Genomic DNA, 20,234 nt, shown 5'->3' on the forward strand with positions numbered 1-20,234 from the left:
GAAAAGATATATACTGAAAGATATTTCTATGTTCTTATGTTTCTACATTAAGCCTTCTTGCCACCTTCTCTCTCTTCTCCCCAGATCCAGCTACTTCCAGACAGGGAAATAATGAAGGAGATATGTATATTTTTTCAGTTATCATTCTGTGTTTTATGATGTAAGGTAGAGTTGCTAATTCAGCTTTAGATTTATTTGAAGAATAATTTATTTAAGCACCAAAACAGTCTGCCTGCAAATCAAAACCACCCTGTGCTCACAGAATATTTTGCTTCTATGCATTCCAGAAAAACTCATAGATCATTGAATTAAAATTTAGGAGGTAGTAAAAGTTAAGAATCTGATCCACATGGTATGCACACTACATTTACATGTACTCATATAAGTTCAAAGCTTTATGCATGAATTTGGTATGAGTGAAACTGAAATTACCCAAACCCATCTGAATATCCCTTCACCACCTTAATCATGCTTATTTTCTCTCTTGTCAGTCAAAATGTTTGCATGTATTATGTGACGTGAAACAGAAAATATGGAGAAAATCTCCATCTTGGAGCTTCATACAGTCTGTTGGTGAGAAATCTGTCTTGAAAGACTGATCACAGTTCAAAACCCATTTTTGACCTTGGTGTTGGGCTAGATTTTATGGAAGCAGGAGAAAATCTCTCATTCTGTCAGGTATATCCCTATGCAAATTCAACCCTTAGATTTGAGGTTCACCTATTAAAATGTATGGAAATTATATATTTAATTGGTCTGATCCTTTTCTTTATTTCCAGTTTATTGAAAATTAAACAAGTTCATCACTGAATTGGCGTATGTTTCTAATTGTTCTAGTGGACAAATAGTAATTTTTATAGCCCGCAGTTGGGTGGGGCTTTCTGTGTGACTTGAGAATTTTTTCCTGTAGGGAGGAAACTATTGGACAGTTGGAAAAATGTTGTCCAAAGAAAGTTCAGAAGATGTGGTTATGGGAAGCAATGCTGACCACAAAGAAAAGTTATAATGTGGCTTCCTGAGTTTTACTGCAGTGAAGTTATGGTTCATTTCTCAACTTTGTGTTTCCCTTTCTGGCTGCACACTCCTATAAAGAATCAATTGTTTTGGTGCCTGGTACCTGAAGACTGTTTTTTTTTTTTCTGTTCCGGTGCTGCAGGGAAGATGAAGTGAGTTGTTTAAGTGAACAGTTTCTTGATCTTAATTTCTGACCTTAGTGACATGGATTTTGCAGCAGAGAAAATGGCTCAAGTTCAGTTTTCTTTGCTGATCCATCAACCTCAATTTTGGGAACATTCTTGGGGTTGTGTACTGTTACTGGTCTTTTTTTCTTAAGCTTTTTCTTTTACTTCTAGCACTTGGTAACTTGTCTATTGGTGTTTCTGTTCTGTTTTGATTAGTATCACTTTAATGTTCCCTGGATAATTTTGAGAGTGTTTAAAAACTTATTTGTTGCCATAAATGATTGTTTTGAATACAAATATGTAAGCCTTTTTTACAAAGGTTTAATGGAAAACACACTGTCTCTCCTGAAACATGTGGATCAAGAGGAATTCAGCTTCATATGTTTGATCAAGAGAATCTGGTAGGGTGTAAGCCCCTCGTTTGTTACTACTAATGCTTACCAATCTAAGTCAGAGCCCACTAGAAGCAATGGAAAGGTTTCTATTAGTTTCAGTGTGATTTTTTTTTCAAGTCCCAACAGACCTCCTGCTTTTCCACAGTTAAGCATTAGTGAGCCTGCTAGACCTGCTAGTTTTGTGTGTGTGCAAGTGGTGAGATTAATAGGAGATGGAAGACTGTTTTCATGAAGGTAATTTTTATGTGGCATTCCTTAATATTTAGGATGGTCTGTGCATTTTTACTTACTATTTCTGCAGTTGTAGCACAGAACCAGGCTAAGTTAATTCAAAGGACTCTGAAGTGTCTATTTATAGAAAAGTAATTGCTTGTGATTTTTGAATCAATTGGGAGACAGTCTTCTCTGTTTAAAGGGCATCATGTAAGTAAATGTTTCAAATCTTTATAGAGAATTAAATTATTTACATTAGAAAAGAGGCTGTGAAGTGCAAAGCTTTTGATTTATTTTGATGGAACCAGTAGGAGAATGGTACTACTAATTTTTATGACAATATATAAAAGCTGTTGAATAAAATAGACATTTTTTGGATGATTAAAATATTGTGTTGATTTTAAACATGATAATGAACTAGAAAATATTCTAGAAAATATTGTCTTTGTGTGGGTTTCATGTATAAGTGGTTTTTGGTTTGCCAGTCCCAGACTTCTGTCTGGGGATCTCCTCTGTGGTTTTTATAGGCTACTAATCAGATCACAAGAGGCAGAAAGATGCATCATCTTACTATGAAAATAATATTATTGTTTGTTGGTTTCAAATTCTAGTAGTAGTACCCTGTGTGGGTTATTGTTTGTTTGTTTGTTTTCTCGTTTTTTTCTGGCTCAACTATTAAGCAGAATTCTACTTTGTGACGTACAGATTGAACATCTAATTTATCCCCTTGAAATTTGTCATTGCAAGATGACACTACCTTTTGAAAGCCTGTCTTCTTGGAGTGACTGTCTTTAGTAACTTAGCAATTTGAATGGACAACATTGTATTCTTTTGAATACAATATCTTTTTTAGACATAAGATTAAGTACCACCATTCCCCAAAGCTGAGGAAGGGCATTACTCTGAGCACTAGTTTCTGCAGTTCAGTAGTTTCTTGTCTTCTGGCTGTGTGATGAGACTATGTTATGTCTGTGATCCTTGCTCTCAATGCGTTAACTGGTAGAAAATCCTATGATAGGTGCATCTGTCACAGTTGCAGGCCAGTATGTCTCTCCAGCTGGCATTAGAGAAATATTTATGATCCTTGTGGGTTCCTTCCAACTAGGGATGTTCTATGAGTCTAATTCTATGTCTGAAAGCCTGAGCAGTCCCACCCAACATGTGTGAGAGTATTTGCAAACACACAGGACACTTGCAGTGCTATCCTAGTAACAGTTATTGGTGACATGGTACCTACAAACAAAATGAAGTTTATTTTTATCCTGCAGGGGTAACGACTGCACAGAACCAAAAGCTCACAGAGCTGTTGTAGCCATTCTGATAGCAACAAGCTGAGATGCTATTAAAAGAAGGTTTTACAAAGTGATACAATAACATGGAAGTATTCCATGAAGTCTTTTTGGTGATTGAAAAAGAATGACATGTAATTGAATTTGAGGATGTAGACAAGATTATATTTGTTCAGAGAATGTAGTCTAGTCTAGTTGGAACATGGTTTTTACTGGCAAAAGCAGACAATGAATTTCTTAGGCAAATAATTTTATAACTCATCCAGCATTTCAGCACATGTGAGTTTTTCTTATTGTGGGTATGTGCTGTGTATTATTACCATTTGACATTGTATGTGACATCTAGTCAGATGTTGAGAAGGTCAGGTTCGCATAGAGACTGTAGTCACATTGACTATATTAATGACAGGCCAAACTATTTAATTATCTTGGTAAGTCTCCTGTCAGTTAAAACATTAAGGAGTTGATTATTTGATTGGCCCAACATCACACAAGATGGAACAAACCTTCCTTTGCACACACAGGAGATAGAAACAGCCTGGTCCCTAGAGTTTTCTATAATATAATAACTTAATTAAGCAGAATATACAACTAGCAGAGAATTTTAATTCCTGAGGGACTGCAGGTTTCACCCAACTTTGTAGCTGGTTTCTAAACATTTTCAGTTGTGCTATATTATTTTTGAGATGTGAAGACCAGATCAGTTTTTCAGTTGCATAGAACGTTTTTCTTTGATCACTTATCTTTTATAATAATTCCTTGCATTCAGTTTTCTTGTTGACCAGTGCTGACATAATTCTGAAAAAGCGTCAGCTCAATCTGTCATGATTCTGAGGTTTCACTCTTGGACAGTTACAGGCGACTCACAAGTCATCATTTTAGACTTGAATTTAGGATTGTTATTTCACACTTCCTTCACTTTACCTATATCTATGTCTCTATCATTGCCTATTTTAATGCCTACTCATCCAGTCCCACAAGGTCTTCTGTCATTCTTTTCAGGCAGCCTTAACTAACATAATAACATCCAGAGACTTTGTAATTTCAGTTTTCAGACCCCTTTCCAGATCATTTGGAATATGTGTAACAATATGGGCCCCAGCACAAATGCCTTCAGGAATCCAGTGATGTATTGAACATGAAAGGGAAACTTTTTTTTTCCTATTGGATGCCTTTTTATTCATGCAAGGATCTTTCCTCTTACCCATCACTGCTTACTTTATCTGTCTGGAGCCTTTTGGAAATCCAGCTGGGACATATCAGTCAGATTTCCTTTGTCAAGAGCTGGCAGATTTCTTCAAATTGATTAGGGTCTGGATGGGATGGAGTTAACTTTCTCTGCAGCGGGCCATACAGTGCTGTGCTCTGCACCTGTAGCTAAAACAGCAGTGGTATCACACCAGTGTTGTGTCTGCTGCTACGCAGTGCTGGCACAGCAACAAGGCTCCCTCCAAACTCCCCCACAGCCATCAGGCTGGGTGTGGGCAAGAGGTGGGGAGGGGACAAAGCCAGGACAGCTGACCTAAACCAACCAAAGGGATATTGCATACCATGTGGGTGTCACACTCAGCAATAAAAGCTGAGGAAGAGGATGGAGGGAGAGGGCTCTCATTATGAAGACTCCTGTCCTCCCAGACAGCTTCTCCATGTATTGAGGCCTTGCTTCCTGGGATGTGGCTGAACATCACTGATTGACGGGAAGTAAAGAGCAATTTTTTTTTTTTTTCATTTGCTCTGTGCTTCTGCATAGCCTTTGCTTGTTTGCTTTTCTCTCTTCCTTTTCTCTTTAATTAAACTGTCCTTTTGTTTAACTTATCCTTTTTTCTTTCCATCATACTTTCTTCTCTCCCTCTTCTTCCTCTGAGAGGAAGTGAGTGGTTGTGCTGGAGTTTGGCTGCCCAGCAGGGTAAAACCACCACACCTCTTCTTGCCAGTCTTAGCCTCAACCCTGTCTGCCCTGTTAAGCATGGGCAAAACCACTCCTTTGCACTTCTTTTAAATAATTCACACAGTGTGAGAAGTAAGCTTTTGTTCTATGGGGATCCTCTTATTTATTATTTAAGTTTTGGAATGCAGCAATCAAAGAGATGATAGAGGGAGTTGCATAGACAAAAAAAAAAATTAGTATTGAGAACTAAAAAGATAATTTTTTAGTTACTAACAGAATACCTAGGGAATGGCATCCATTACAAACTTTACAAACTGTGAAGTATCAAATTATTTAGACACCCAGGTGGTATAATACACACACACACTTGTGTTACAGAAAATGAATGTTGGTGATATTTTATGATCATACTTTCCCTTTCACATGGCTCAATTTCATGTTTTATGATATTTTCAGAAATAGAAGTTTGATATAGAGAACAATTTTGGTTTTAGTCCATTCTACTGATAAGTGTAGATAACAGCTGTAGTCTTTGCTTTACAGATGAAGTAATGAAAGTACGTGCTTCATTTGCTTCTGTTGTCCATAAAGAGTACTGATTATATATACTTGCTTATAAATTAAAGCTTCTGTTACTGTGCAGGATACTGGAAAATTGTAGAGACATATTCTGTACAATCTGGTACTCAGGCTGTTCAGATTACATCTTTGGTCAGGGCTCTGTTTCCCAAATAAATAAGAAACTAACATTCATTTGCTTTTGTCCAGTACCCTACATTTCTTCCCTGCACGTTAGTGACATAGACCATAGCGTACAGAAATATAGCGTGCTTCAGGCAATATTGTTTTGGACCCTTAAAATTTTCTGGTTGGGATCTTGTAAATGGCATGTTGGGCAAAACTGTATGCTCTTTGATCTCCTACCCACCAAGAAAACTTCTCAACATGGATCATTTTCATCATCTTAATCATAGCCTGAATACAGAATACTCTATTTTTAGATGTACTGTCTAATTATATCTTTAGATTTTAGGTATCTACCAATTGCTTGAGTTGGTCTCATTCTTGGAGGAAGAAAGAAAAGCTGTGGGAATGAGAAGAGTAATTAATCTATGCTTATTAGATATGTGCAAGTATCATACCTATCTTTGTAGATATAGAATATATTTTCCCATCTATATTCACTTTCTAAAATCTCAGCTGAAAATTTGTACTTTATCTTCTTTCTTTCTATTATTGAAAGTCATAAAGAGTCATTAATACAGTCTAAATAAATTTATTTAATTGAATTTTTTTTGTTTTGTTTTCCCACAAATTTATAGATTAGACAAAATCAAAGAAGTGGAAGCTTTCCTGAAAGAAAAAAAAAAAAAAAAAAAAGAAAAAGTGAAGTTAAGAAGCCTCATAATTTATTTGGTGTGCCATATTACAAAAGACCAGCTTTCCTTTTTTGTCCTGTCATTGCCACCCAATCTCATAGATATGTGTTGTTCCTCTCTGGGGATGAAGATACTATTTAAGTAGTTTCTCACATAGCCGTTTCACAGATTTCATCTGGCAAAGAGACATTTTTTTAGATGATAAACTGCCTTGTGGATAGTGTGAGTTGGCCAGCTCAGTTCCTTTTAAAGTCTGACTTGAAACCAGTTTTCAGGCTGTTAGACTAAGGATGGGCTTGACACAAACTCTGAAGTCACTTATCTAAGGACTGCATTTTTCAAAGTACTTATTTTTTCTATAGAGATATGAAAGCTATTGATTAACTTTTTTTGGTTACCTACAACTCCAAACAAAACACTAAAATAGTTAGATCAATTTGTCATAGCATTAAATATACAAAAATAAATATCTGAATGAAATTTCACTGCTTTCCTAAATAATAAAAGTTAGTATCACTTCCCAAAAGAGCAGTTAAATGTAGCAACTGCTGAGGGTAACAAATTGGGCTTTGGGAAACAGAGGCTTAAGTCAGAAAATAAGAAAAATGATGGCAAAGGCTGTGGGATTTCTTTAAAGCAAAAGCAAAGCTGTAGGACCTCATTAGCTGACCTCATTAGCTGTCAATACATTGGTGAGCAAATGGCAGCAAATTAAAATGTGTAGCATCTTCACACAAGGAAAAGCCTCAAAAGCATTTTAGATTTATAAGTCTATAAAGAGAGTATGTGGGCATATGAAGGTAGGCTGCATTAGATAGATCCATAAAAAGCATCTGTCCTCTGTCTGCTGAATTAGTCCATGGGTTTCTTGCCTGTCAATGATGCTGAAAAACAGAAGGGAAGGGGGGGAGAGAGGCAGGGAGGGAGAGAACAGAAGCCAAAACCAGTCTAGAGCAGATACGGAGGAAAGCTCCTTAGATGCTTAGGAAGTGAACATTTTATCTTACACAGGAAATGAAAAGGAATGTGACTTCTTTATCTACTGAACTATGGCAGGAGAAGACTGCCCAGTAGTTTTGCATTTTAGCTGCAATAGCAGAAGCTGAAGAATGAATACAGAGATAGAAATTTAACAACTGGGTTGAAGAGAAGGAGCAATTCATGTATATGCAGAGCAAGGTATGTTCTAGCTTAAGGCGACTCATAGAATCACAGAATGGTTTGAGTTGTAAGAGGGACCTTAAAGATCATCTAACTCCAACCTCCTGCCATGGGCAGGGGCACTTTCCACCAGACCAGGTTGCCCAAAGCCCCATCCAGCCTGGCCTTGAGCACCTCCAGGGATGGGGCATCCATGGCTTCTCTGGGCAGCCAGTGCCAGTGCCTCACCACCCTCTGAGTGAAGAATTTCCTCCAAATGTCTAATCTAACTCTCCCCTCTTTTAGTTTAAAACCACTCCCCATTGTCCTATCATTATCTGCCTGAGTAAATCATATAATGGGAGAACACAACTCATATCAAGCAAACTTTTATAAGTATTGTAACTGGTGCTTATATAATATAATAAACTGCCAGTCTGGTAAATATTCCATGTAAAGCTCATTCAAACAAGCACCAATCTGTTTTTCATGGTCTGATAAAAGTTGACCAGTACTGCCCATGAAGCAAGGAACTTGGCTGAATTATAGGCTGCACATCTCTTTGGTGCAAGACGGGGTAAAATGGCTTAAAATGAGTGAGTTATCATGATTGACAGGGTTCTGCTTATAATAGCTCAACATGAGTGCCTTTATCTTTTCAATAAATTTTGCTCAGCAATAAAATTCTGTCAAACAATTTCACCTACAAGTTCTGGTAGAAGCATTTCTTAGTTTAAAATTTGTTAGGTTTTGTTACCTATATTTTGCAAAGTATTTCTAAAATGCAATCTTTCATACTGGTTATTTAAAGTATTTTAAGTAATTTATATTGTGTAGTGCAATGGCTTCACATACCATACCTCAGCAATCAGAAGCACTTTCTCCATGCTCATGCTTAAAATCAGACTTACATAATTCTTCCTTTAGACCTAATACTGTAATTTTGTGACATAATGTTTAAAAAAATATGGTTGTACTTTTTCATCTGCTGGATGTCCTTCATTGTGCTCTTTAAGTAAGTAAATGGTAATGATGAGTATTCCCAGTAGCAAACAGTATGACAGAATAATATGTAGCATAATGATGTGGAAAAGTAAGCAATATTAATCTTCAAAACATTGTGTATCTGCTGCAGACATCACATGGCTATGTGTAGATTTATCTTCCAGAACAGATTCTTCAGGGTATTTCTATGATTTTTTTTTCTCTCTCTCTCTCTCTCTTTTTCTTTTTTTTTTTTTTAATAGTGGTTTTGTTTGTTTGTTTGTTTGTTTTCCCATCAGTACTTCATGATCTAAGCTGAGCTAATCCCTCCCGAGCCTGTGTATGCAAATTCTAAACAAGTAGTCCACTTCTATAGTCTTTATCTAGGAACACTATACAAGTCTGATGTAAAAAAAGGAACTTGGATATGCATACAAAGTGTTTATTAAAGAAAAACTGATTCACAGTATGAACTCCAGTAATCACAGAACCACAGAATTGTAGGGGTTGGAAGGGACTTTGAGAAATCATTAGGTCCACCCCCCCTGCTGAAGCAGGTTCCTTAGAGCAGGCTGCCCAGGTAGGCGTCCAGACAGGCTTTAAATATCTCCAGAGAAGGAGACTCCACAGCCTCCCTGGGCAGCCTGTCCCAGTGCTCCATCACCCTTACCATGAAGAAGTTCTTTTGCATGTTGGTGCGGAACTGCCTGGGCTATATCTTGTGGCCACTACCCCTTGCCCTGTCCTCACAAACCGCTGAAAAGAGGTTGGCCAAATCCCTCCGTCTTCCACACCTCAGGTATTTATACACATCGATGAGATCCCCTCTCAGTCTTCTTTTCTCCAGGCTGAACAGACCCAGGTCTCTCAGCCTTTCTTCATAGGGAGGATGCTCCAGGCTCTGTATCATCTTTGTGGCCCTCCGCTGGACTCTTTCCAGGAGATCCCTGTCCTTTTTGTACTGGGGAGCCCAGAACTGGACACAGTACTCAATAATCAAATAGAATTAAAATAGAAACCTAGCAGGACCCTCACAAAAAATAGAGAACTTTAGAAATAGAGAACCCAGCATTTCCCTTCCAAATTTTCTTCTATGTGATTTATATTTTCCCCACTGTGGAGTAATTTACTGTTTTTAGAAACCTCTGGTATTGCCTCTAATATTGGATCTCATGTGATCATTGCACATCTTAATGTGCAATGATTCTCAATGATTCTCTTTTTTGTTTCAATGACAAAAATATCAGCTGAGTCCTTCAAATTCCCTAAACTGATTGAAACTCATCTCTTGAAAGATGTTAGAAAATCAACATTGGTTTCTGTCTACTTCCTGATGTCTTGCTTCTAGTCTGATTACAGAATTGCCCTTTGGTAGTCTTTTTGTAAGCAGGTACCAACTGATAACAGTTAATGTAAAACTCTTAGATTTTATTTCATAAATATAACTTGGTTATGAAAGCTGATATGCAGGATTTTTGCAGGTTTGAATTCTCCTAGAACATCTGACTCTCCTGGTTTCAGTAAAGAACTAATTGCTTTCTGTATTTGTTTGTTTGTTTGTTGTTTGTTTGCTTGTTTGTTTTTGTTTTTTTCTGAGCTTACTCATATAAAGATGTGTTTTGAGAGGGAATTGGTGCATAGCTAACATCTGAGAATTTGCTGCAGTGTCTGGATATGGAGACACATAATAGATGAATTTTTCTACAAAGACACTGTTGCTTTGCAATCTCTTGTTGTTATATGATAGATGTACCTCACTGGCCAGATTTGGATGTGTGTGAATGTAGCCAGCTCATTCCAGAGAATCATCTCTCTTGTGTGTGGGTAAAAGCTGGGACCTAGCTCATTCTCTGTGTGTTAGTGATCCAAGAGAAATAACAGCAATAGTTCTGATTCAGGAGATCTTTCAATACAATGAAGAAATTTAGCAATCACAATAATTAATGTTCTTAATATAGGTATACTGGATACACACATGATATCTGTATATGAGGTGAGTCCAGTTATTTGGACTCAGACGTCACTTTCTCCACTGGTCATCATGTCACTTTCTAGGATTCGGTTTAAGTTCTATTAAGTATATCCAGTGAATTGGAGCACAGATCTTTGTACATATATATAACAAATTCTCTATTCAATACAAAAAAATAAATGGATGATATTCCTTTGCTTTCTATCAGAATTCTAAAAATGACTTCATTCATATGTAATGCATCTAACTTATTTTACTGTTCCATTAAGGTCTTGGCATTGACAACAGGACATCTTCACCGCAGATCAATTCTTTTCTGTGGGATAATACACTTTTCAATATATCCATGCATGCAGCAATCCGTCATGGAAAATGGAAATTACTAACTGGATATCCAGGTAACAAAGTAACTCCCTTTTGTACAAGATGTCCTATCTCCCCTACACTCTAAACACAGTTTCATTCTGTTTAACATATGATCATTTCTCCTATTTATCCTGTTAGCTTTCAGGATTTAGATCACATGCAAAAATCTAGAAGGGACACTTCTAAAATCCAGACAACATATTCTTTCATTTTGCAAATGATGAATTTGACCTTTACAGTAGTGAAATTCACAGTAGTGAAAGAAAAAAGTCCATGAAATCACTTGATTTGAAATTAAGCCACATGCAAGTTTGAATCCCAATGGTGTGGCTTTTTTATATAAACGTAACTCTTGTACAGGTGGCCTTGGAGTAGAGAGACTTTGATGCTGGACAGTTAAGCAATGCAGCAAGAGTCACTGGCCCGTGGCTTGTCAAGGGACCTAGTGAATTCCTCAGTTACAGTATAACTTTGCCTCTCCTCACTGCTCTGTATCTGAGAATTAACGCTTGGTCTGTTCCTGTTTCTGTAGGCTGCGGTCATTGGTTCCCTCCACCATCTTTGTTCAATGAATCAAATATTCAGTCGTCTGATCCACCAACAAAGAGACTTTGGCTATTTGATATTGTTCGTGATCCTGAAGAGAAAAATGAGTTGTCTGAAAAATATCCTCATGTGGTGAAAAAACTGCTCTCACGTCTTCAGTACTATTATAAACGTTCAGTGCCTGTATTCTACCCTGATGAGGATCCCAACTGTGATCCAGCAGCAACTGGGGTTTGGGGTCCTTGGGCATAATGCACAGCACTATGCCCTGCAAAACACACCTGCAGCAGAGTTCATTTTATGTACCTCAAGGTCCTAGACACATTTGTCTTACATTGTTGATTGCATTACTGATAATTGTGAGTTCATTTTTTGCTCTTTCCTTTAAGAGTATTTCTTACTCTTTAAGAATATTTCTTACTCCTAAAGTATGCTGGGGATCTTATTTCAGTCCTTCCCATTCTCTCCTTCCAATTATTGGATGTGAAACATTGATAAAATTATAAATCTCTTCTTTGAGTATTCTTTGTTAACAATACGCGTTTAAAGCAGAAACTAAAGCACTGCCTCCCATCCTGAAAGAGATTACTTCTGTTAAAAAGCTGAAATGGATCAAGGCAGCAGGAACATCCAGAATTCTCTTGTGGAATAAACTGATTTTGAGTTTAATGTTTACCCAGTAGATAAATTTTGTTGGAAGCTGTTACATTACTCATAAAGAATAGAAAACAGTACAATAGTTGAAATTATAATTTTTACCTTTAACATGAAACGCTGTTCAGGAAAGGCAATAGGCAGAATTCTCAGACAGTAGGGGGAAAAAAAAAAAAAAGTAAAAAAACAATCTCTAAGAATAGAGCAAAATCCCTAATCTGTGTTCACTGTTAATGTATCAAACTGGGGTAGAGGGTGGTGGCCAACTAGAGTGCAGGGCAGCCAGGCAGGACGGTCTCGATAGGCTGAAGAAAGGGTTGAATAAAAAACGTAATGTAAGTTCAACTGAGGCAGAGAACTGCACTTGGGATGGAATAATTGAACACATGGACAGGCTTGGCTCTGGCTGGATAGAAAAGGAAAAGAAACTAGGTTTCCTGCTGGACAATAAATAGAGGGGGAGTTGCCACGTGGTCCCTTGGTGAAGATTAACCTCGTTTGTCCATATGGACAAGACTGTAGCCAGCATGTGAGAAGTGTTTATTCCCCTTTATTCAGCACTGAAGCATAACATAGTTTGGGCTTCACTGTGAAAGAAAAAATCTGTCGTACTGAAGGGACATGACTATGATCATGTGAAGGAGAGCAAATGAGGAGGTGTTAAAGAAATAGGATAGTTTAGCACAGAGAAGAAAAAAGGAAGGGGAGATGCAACTGCCTAATGTGATGGCATGGAGAAGGTGAAGGATCTGGTGACTTGCCAGAGATTCACAAAGATGAGAGGCACACCGGGGGTCTAACTCAATATGATAATAAAAATAATTGTACCATGAGGGTAATCAAATATTTAAACTGTGAGGCTATTGAAGCCTATCCTCAGAGATGTTCAGACCTGGGTTGGAGAAGACTGTGAGCTGTGTGGCCTTACTCTGAACTGCCTACCATTGTGGTGAGTACCCTTTCTTCACAGATTTTTTTCCTTTATTATCTCAGAAGAGACTGTTTTCATCTCTGAGCCATGGAGAAACCAGGCCAAGCAACATTTCTCAGTTACTCATAAAATTAATGCAAGACCAACCCACCAGCTCTCTTAGTGTCTCAAACCTCTGGAGTCTGTCCAAAGTTCTGGTATTGCTTCTCCATGTGCCTGGGTGAGTTCTCAGGCTGCAGAACTCTAACTATCATTCCCTCCAGAAAGTGGGGATCTAATAGCCTGTTCTCAAGGTCCAGGACTATGTCCTGTAATTTGCACTGAAGTTTTGCACACATTTTTGCATTTTTCCCTCAGGAAACTTGTGCTAATTGTTAGCAAACAAATTCATGAAGAGAGAAACTTGTCAGAATTTGTGTATTTTTTAAATAAAAAGATAAACCATGGAAAAGACAAAATTTAAGAAAACTAAAAATGTATTTTAAATTTTCTTTTCCAATACAGTTGATGCTCCATTACACTATTTTAGATCTATCTTGCCTTTTCCACTTTTTAAGTGTTTCTGCAAGTAGAAGTGAAGCCAATGCTCTCCAAAAATCTGTTCATCCTCTTCACAGAGTCCCATGTTTCATGTTTTTATTTATTTCACATTGTGTCTACATCAGTATAGATGTAAGACTGGAAAACTGACTGTTCTCAGTCAATACCCACTTATAACATTATTTTAGTGGGTTAACCATATCAGTTGCGTGATGTGGCTGCCACAATAAAAAGAGACTGGACTTGGGAGCAGAGGGAGAGCAGAATTTCTGCCCTATGTTCCTGTGTGTCATTCAGTGTTCTGCACTGTTCCATTCCATTACATGAGGAAAGATGTGGGCTTATCCACAAGAATGGGAAATTTGGTCAATGATATACAGGTACTTTTTTTATTATGCTGATGTCAATTTTATGGAAAAGAAAGAAGCATCAGATAACTTGCAAAAGCTCAAGTAATTTGTGTGTTTGAGTCTCCCATCTATGTCAGCTCCTTGGCTAATGTCAGAAAAGGTTAAAGAATAACAACGTTCTTTGTTCTCAGCAAAGGTAAGTATGTTTTCTCTGTGTCTTGCAGTGTGTATTTTAATGTCTTGTTGATAGAAATTCATCTGCCAAGAAGAGTCTCTGGCATATAACTGTTGTCTTTAACTATTAAAGTCACCCTATATTTCCAATTTTTCCTTACAAAGAGATGATACATTTTGGTGCCAAATGGTTCATTATTTTCTCAGCTACAAATAATTATTTATTTTAATTCCTACTTATTTTACATGGGTGGTCCTTCATAAAATATTTTAATTGAACTGGGTTAGGAAGAGAAAACAGCTGGCTGGCACATTCAGGTTGGCATCTGCATCGAGTTGTATACTGTTCAGTTGTTTCAAATTGAGAAGTACGGCATCCTTTATGTTTTGTGGTTACTTGAATAAGATTCAAAAATGCAAGCATTTTGAGCTCTATAAATAAAACTTTATTTCATTCCTTTCCAAGTAAAAATTCATTCTTAATCTAGCAAACATCTGAGGAGTTTGAATTTGAAAGTGTCCATTTGTATATTGTAAAAATTATTTAAGCTTTGCAAAAGTAACCATATTTAGGAAGAATGTTCGTGCTGGTTATTCATTCTGTGTTACTTGTTTACAAAAGGATCCACACAAACAAGGAAAGAATGACTTTATACATGAAACCTGGACCTGTTCTGGAGTCAAAGGCCCTATATTCAGCCTAAAAATAATTTATTCAGTTTTCCCAAAGTCAGTACATGTGCTGTGAATGAAACTGAGTTTAATCATCTTTATCATCTCTGAACAGACAAACCCAGTGCTTAACCCATCAGGGCCTGTGTGGATTTGAAGATCAGCTGACTAGCTATCCCTGTTGGCCTCCAGGAATTTGTCTCCTATGTCACTCCCTGACCAAGTGGCTTAAATGTAGCAACTCTAGAAGGGATTTCTTGTGCTTTTCCATATTTTCTTTAAAAAAGTAATAAATGATCTTGAAGTTACATGGAGAATCCTATTAGACCCGTGCCACCCTATTACAGACTTAACAAAGAGTCCTGATGAAAGGGGTGACAGTGGCAGAACAACTGATAAAGGATACGTGATGGAGTCTTGTACACCAGGACATGTGGTCTGTGTGTGCAGTAATGTCTTAAATCCTAGGACCTGGGAAACCTAAATGAGAAAATGAATCTCAAAACACAGCAGGAAAACAGTCTGAATAATGAAAACTTGACAAAGAAAAATATATGATGTCATGCAATATGTGGTGATCCAAAATGTATCCATAGGCATCAGTTGTGCTTAGCCTAGGAATGTGAAATCATTTCCAGGATGTAGCAGATCTCAAGAGAGAATTCTTTTCCATTTGGCAACCCACTGCAGGCATCCCTCCAACTGGACTCTGAGGCTGTCTCTCTCTCTCAAAACACTAACCTTAGCTCTGACATGAGGGACAAGTGGCTTGAGCCTTAGCCCGACCCACTGACTGAAGGTCCATGAGAAAGAGCCCTTGAGATGCTTCTTTCTGAAGCCTACCCCTTTGACACCACTGTTGCAGACATGATCTCACTGGTCCCCTGGCTTTCTTGCTGCACTAAACAACACTAATCCTAACTCTAGAACTGGATGTGAGCCTTAACATAAGACCCAGGTTGTGGTTGAGATGCCAAAGATGCTAGAAATAATGCTTTTTAGATTCTACTCCTCCTTTGCCAGCACCATTCCACCCCAACATACCTGGACACCTCACTCCTAACCCTAACCCTTGGCTTTGTTGCTCTCCAGACTTGAAGACCTTAGCCCTAGCCACAGGCTAAGCCTCACTCAAGACCCCAAGCTATGGCAAGAGGAAAATGCTTCTCAGGCAAGAACCCTGAGAAGGGGAGAATCCTTTAGTTGCCCTTGGCAGCACCCACCACAGCTGGACCCCTAGATCTTGTCACTCTTCTAATCCTAAGAATTGCCCAGGGCAACAACCACACAGTTGGATTTGTAGTGTCTTTAGGATACAGCTCAGTGCCTCATTAGGCTGTTACACAGTCTATCAACTGTCCAAAGGAAGGACCAATTCCATGGCTTATTCAGGATATCCATCTAGGAATAGCTAGAGACAAAGCCGGAGACGAAACCACAACACAGGGCCAGAGACGGGTAACCTTAAAAGAAGGCTCAGTCAGTCACAGGGCTGAGCTGAAATGAGGCTACTGACCCCACAGGCAGAGGCTGAGAGGTTCCAGCTGAAGATGCTCAGCATCAAGCCTTTTGACAGACTCAGGGCTCTGACACTTGTAGCCCTAATCCTCACTATAGATGAGAAGAGCCTGAAGACCCTTTCTAGAGCCTAGACCAGCCCTTCCCAGTGTCAGCCCATTGCAGCCCCACCCTAAGTGCACCCCAAGGTTTTGTGTCTCTCTAGCTATAAATAGACTGAGGTTTGTAATGGGAAAGTAGTGTTTTTGCTAAGGGAAGAAAAAAAAAATCTAAGGTGTTTTGTTTGTTTGTTTGTTTATTTGGTCAGCAGGTTTCCAGCTGAGTGTTTTAACTCCTTCTACTTAGTATGTCAGCTGCAGACAAAGGGTGAACCTCATTCAATTTCAGATTTGGTTATTATGTGGGAAGATGCTGGTTACATATACAGAGTAGAGAATATTCTGGCTCCAGTGTTCTCAGATTTATTCTGGTGCTGTACAATGTGTGTATGAGCTCATCTACACAGAGCAGAGCTGCTGCAAAGAAGAGTGAAAACATTTGTCACAAAGCAAGCAGAGTGAGTCAGTCACCCAACCATGGATGTGCTGTGACGGCCCCTGTGATAATTGCATACCACAGTGAGCTGAGGCAAAGAGGATGATGCATTAAGTTCTTGTTGTGTTAGTGTTCCCTCCTGAGAGTGTTATTTTTCTGGGGTGGAGTGGAGAGAGATTGGAAAGGTCAGTGATATATCTGCTGCCAAGTTTCTAAAAAGTGACTATCAGCTGCCATCATCAAAGCAGCTACCGGATGTTGATCCCCTAATTCTGGCTAAACTCAATAGCAACACAGGCAGCTATATTTTTTTCTGCAGGACTATAGTTAGAAAAAGTATGGTCAGAATAACTAGATTTGGATCTAAGGAATGCAGTGCTTATTTGGATGAGTCTTCAAAAGCCACAACAAGGTACTACACCAAAGCCACAGTTCTGGGCTGCCAGATTCTGGCACTGAAGGCTGTGATAAAAATAAAGAACTCTGTCTTGCTTTCTGCTGTGCATTCTTATGATTTCTTCATGCAAACAAGGAATTAGAATGTAGTGAATACACACATAAACAAAGTAAGCTGTGTTCTGCATTCAGCAATTCTTTTTGAGTCGTTTTGGGCATAGAGCCCATAGTAATGAATAGAAAACTTTGATCAGGACATCTGTGGCCTCCCCAGATCATTTCATGGGAGTTAAAATTTTGCCTGGAACATCACTTGATGGCCCTATTAACACAGTATGTTAAAGCCTATTGTGTACATTCTCACACTCACAGCACCCCCATGAAATGGGAGTCTTTTTTTTTTTTTTTTTTTTTTTATCTGAGATCTTTGTTAAAGAGCTCTGAAATGACTTATTTTGGGACATATGAGCCCTTAAGTTATCCTTGCGTTTATCCTGCCTCACTAGCTAAAAGAGTTTAATGGCTCTCTGAAAGATGAAAAGATGAACATGTAGCAGATGTACGTTTCAGTTCCAGCTTGACTCTAGTTATCTCAGTGTAAAAACAAATACTTCTTTTTATTTTCCTTATGAATTCCAGTTTTAATAATTCTGTGACTACAGTCATACCAGATGATTTTGGAGGTCTTTTCCAACCTTAATGATTCTGTGATTCTATGTTCTTGATGTTGCTCACCCACGTGGGTTTATCTATGAAACCTCAGAGAATTTCTGGACAATCACCATTTTTTTTTTTCACTCTGGCCTATGTATTAACAGCAGTGGGAGCCTTCCTAAAAGGTTGTGAGAATAGCTGTCCCAAGAACCATGAAAATACTGCATGAAAATACTGGTAGCTGGCCCTCACAGATGTACTGAATTTTCCGTCTAGTTCTTGTCCCCTTCATTTTTTTATTTTTTTTTCAAATATTCCAATTTACAAGTCATGTTTGGTTGATAAAGTACTGTGTGAAATAATCCTAAGGTGGCTATTAGTCTGTTCTAGTCACACACTTCTGCCCCACTAGTGACATGGTGTAGAAACAAAGTAATTAGCCTGCCTCTTCAGATCTGTTTTGTCCTCACTTTATAATGAAGAGTGCATGGTCATGGTATGTTAAACAAATGGATAGGAACAACATATACATTAATATTATCCTGCTTCTAGCTAAAGCTCTAAGACTAGTACAATGGAGAAGCCTGGCTAAGAATTTGATGATAATTTTCTTTTGCCATAAATTCCACCTACCCAAACAAACAAACGAAACAAACAAACAGCTGAAATGGTATAGCTGAGTAAAAAGTAGGCACATTTATGATATAAAAGAAGACTTACATGTGTTAAAATATCCCATCTGGATTTTGAAAAATGTAGGAGGGAGTAGGGTGGAACAATTACATTTCTCTCTTTATTTGTCCTAGAAAATATCCCACTCTGAAGAAACATTTACAAAACTGAATGACTGAGAGAGATTGTCTCTTAGAGGCAACAGGTATAAAGTATCTGTCTAAGGTTTTAGTTGTAATTACTTGCTAACAACAGGGTTTTTCACAATCATTTCTGCCCACAGTGCATGGGGATATAATGGACATTGCTTTATATGGAAAACTCTTCAGAACTCAATCTTCTTCTCTGTTTATTTAACATAAAGAAAATAGGACCATAGTATAGTAAACACCTGGCTGAAAGTAATCTTTAATTATTTTTCTTTCTCTTAGAAAAGGGAGAGCATTTTCCTACAAAAAGGAAGATTTTCAATTCAAATTTTTATTCCATCTATAGCAAAAAATAAAACTGCAAGAAGGCATTTTGTTTCTCTTTCTGATAATACTGAGTACAGCGTTAAGAGACAGGTCTAATTGTTAACCCACAAATATTATTAAGGATATTTGTACTATTCAGTGAATTATACATTTTATATTTAACTAGAGACACCAAATATGGATGAATCTGATTCAAACCTCAAATCCAAACAAAGCGAGATTCTCTTCTATTTAAGTTTGTTGTACTTTTGACTAACAGATTTGGGGGCTCTGTTTCTAAATACTGCAGTGAAATTAACTGGTGCATTAGCACCATATTAATTTATTTTCAGAAGCAGTGATGATGCTAAAGTCTTGGTATAATAACATTTCTTAACAGCCTTTCTTCTCATGTTCTACAGAAATGTATTTTTAAGTATCCACAGCTAGTGATGACTGACTATTTAGAAGCAGCCACTAGCCATCCTTTTACTTAATGAGATATAATAACATTTGTTTGATGGCATGCCCAAATAAAGCACTGTCCTCTTTTTATATATGTGTTGTTTTTATCCACTTGGTGAAATCACATTGATTTCATTAACCAGGCCACAGGTGACTGTAATGCACTAATAATCACAAAACTCTAGATGTAGCAGAGATCTGGCATTGTTTGGCTCCATAATTCTTAGCCCCCAAAACGTGCACATAACTGCACCAGCGTCAAAGCATCCTGCCCTCGCACTGCTGTTTTAGGAGCTGAATACTGCATGGCCAGGCCAAGAAGTGCTAACAGATTAAAAGCAAAGAGCAGATTTCCCCTGTTTTGGAGGTGCAGTTTCACATTTACACAGGATGCAGTGTAGGTGAAGGCTGCAGCCAAAGGGGGTGGTCACTCACACCCTTCCCCTCTGCCCCTCAGTGCAACTGTGCTTTCCAGAGGCCTCCCTTGCACTGGGTGTAGCAATGGCCATGGGCAGACTGGAAATATCAGCCTGAACAGACTTGTCCATTAGGTGAGGCACATCAGGAAGTTATGAATTAATTAAGGACTAATAAACATCCGTGTGTCTTAGTTGCCCATATGCAAAAAAGGATAGGAGAGGCTATTGTAAGAAATAGAGGTCAGGGCTGTGCAAATAATAGTACATTTTGGAAAAACCTGCTTTAAGGTCTTGACCACTCAACCGGAATGCAGTCATGATCCCAGCTTGTATTATGAGCCAGTTGAGTAAAATTATAAAACTGAAGTAAAGATTTCAGTTTATATTATAAATGTTCTCAGGTCAGGGAAAACTCTTTGATTCCTGTTCCCTGACAAAGGTCTGTTT

The 20,234-nt window shown here is 38.0% G+C and overlaps 1 protein-coding gene across 1 annotated transcript in view; it reads left to right on the plus strand.

The window, feature by feature from the left end:
* The window catches only part of ARSB (arylsulfatase B), a 66,321-nt gene extending 54,293 nt beyond the window's left edge, over positions 1-12,028 (plus strand). Inside the window, exons 7-8 of the mRNA XM_038171355.2 lie at positions 10,711-10,839; positions 11,340-12,028. Of these exons, the coding sequence (XP_038027283.1) occupies positions 10,711-10,839; positions 11,340-11,605 (395 nt within the window). The 3' untranslated portion in view covers positions 11,606-12,028. The remainder of the gene's footprint in view (positions 1-10,710; positions 10,840-11,339) is intronic.
* The last annotated feature ends 8,206 nt before the right edge of the window (positions 12,029-20,234 follow it).

This window comes from Anas platyrhynchos, chromosome Z (assembly GCF_047663525.1).
Source record: "Anas platyrhynchos isolate ZD024472 breed Pekin duck chromosome Z, IASCAAS_PekinDuck_T2T, whole genome shotgun sequence".
Lineage (NCBI taxonomy): Eukaryota > Metazoa > Chordata > Aves > Anseriformes > Anatidae > Anas > Anas platyrhynchos.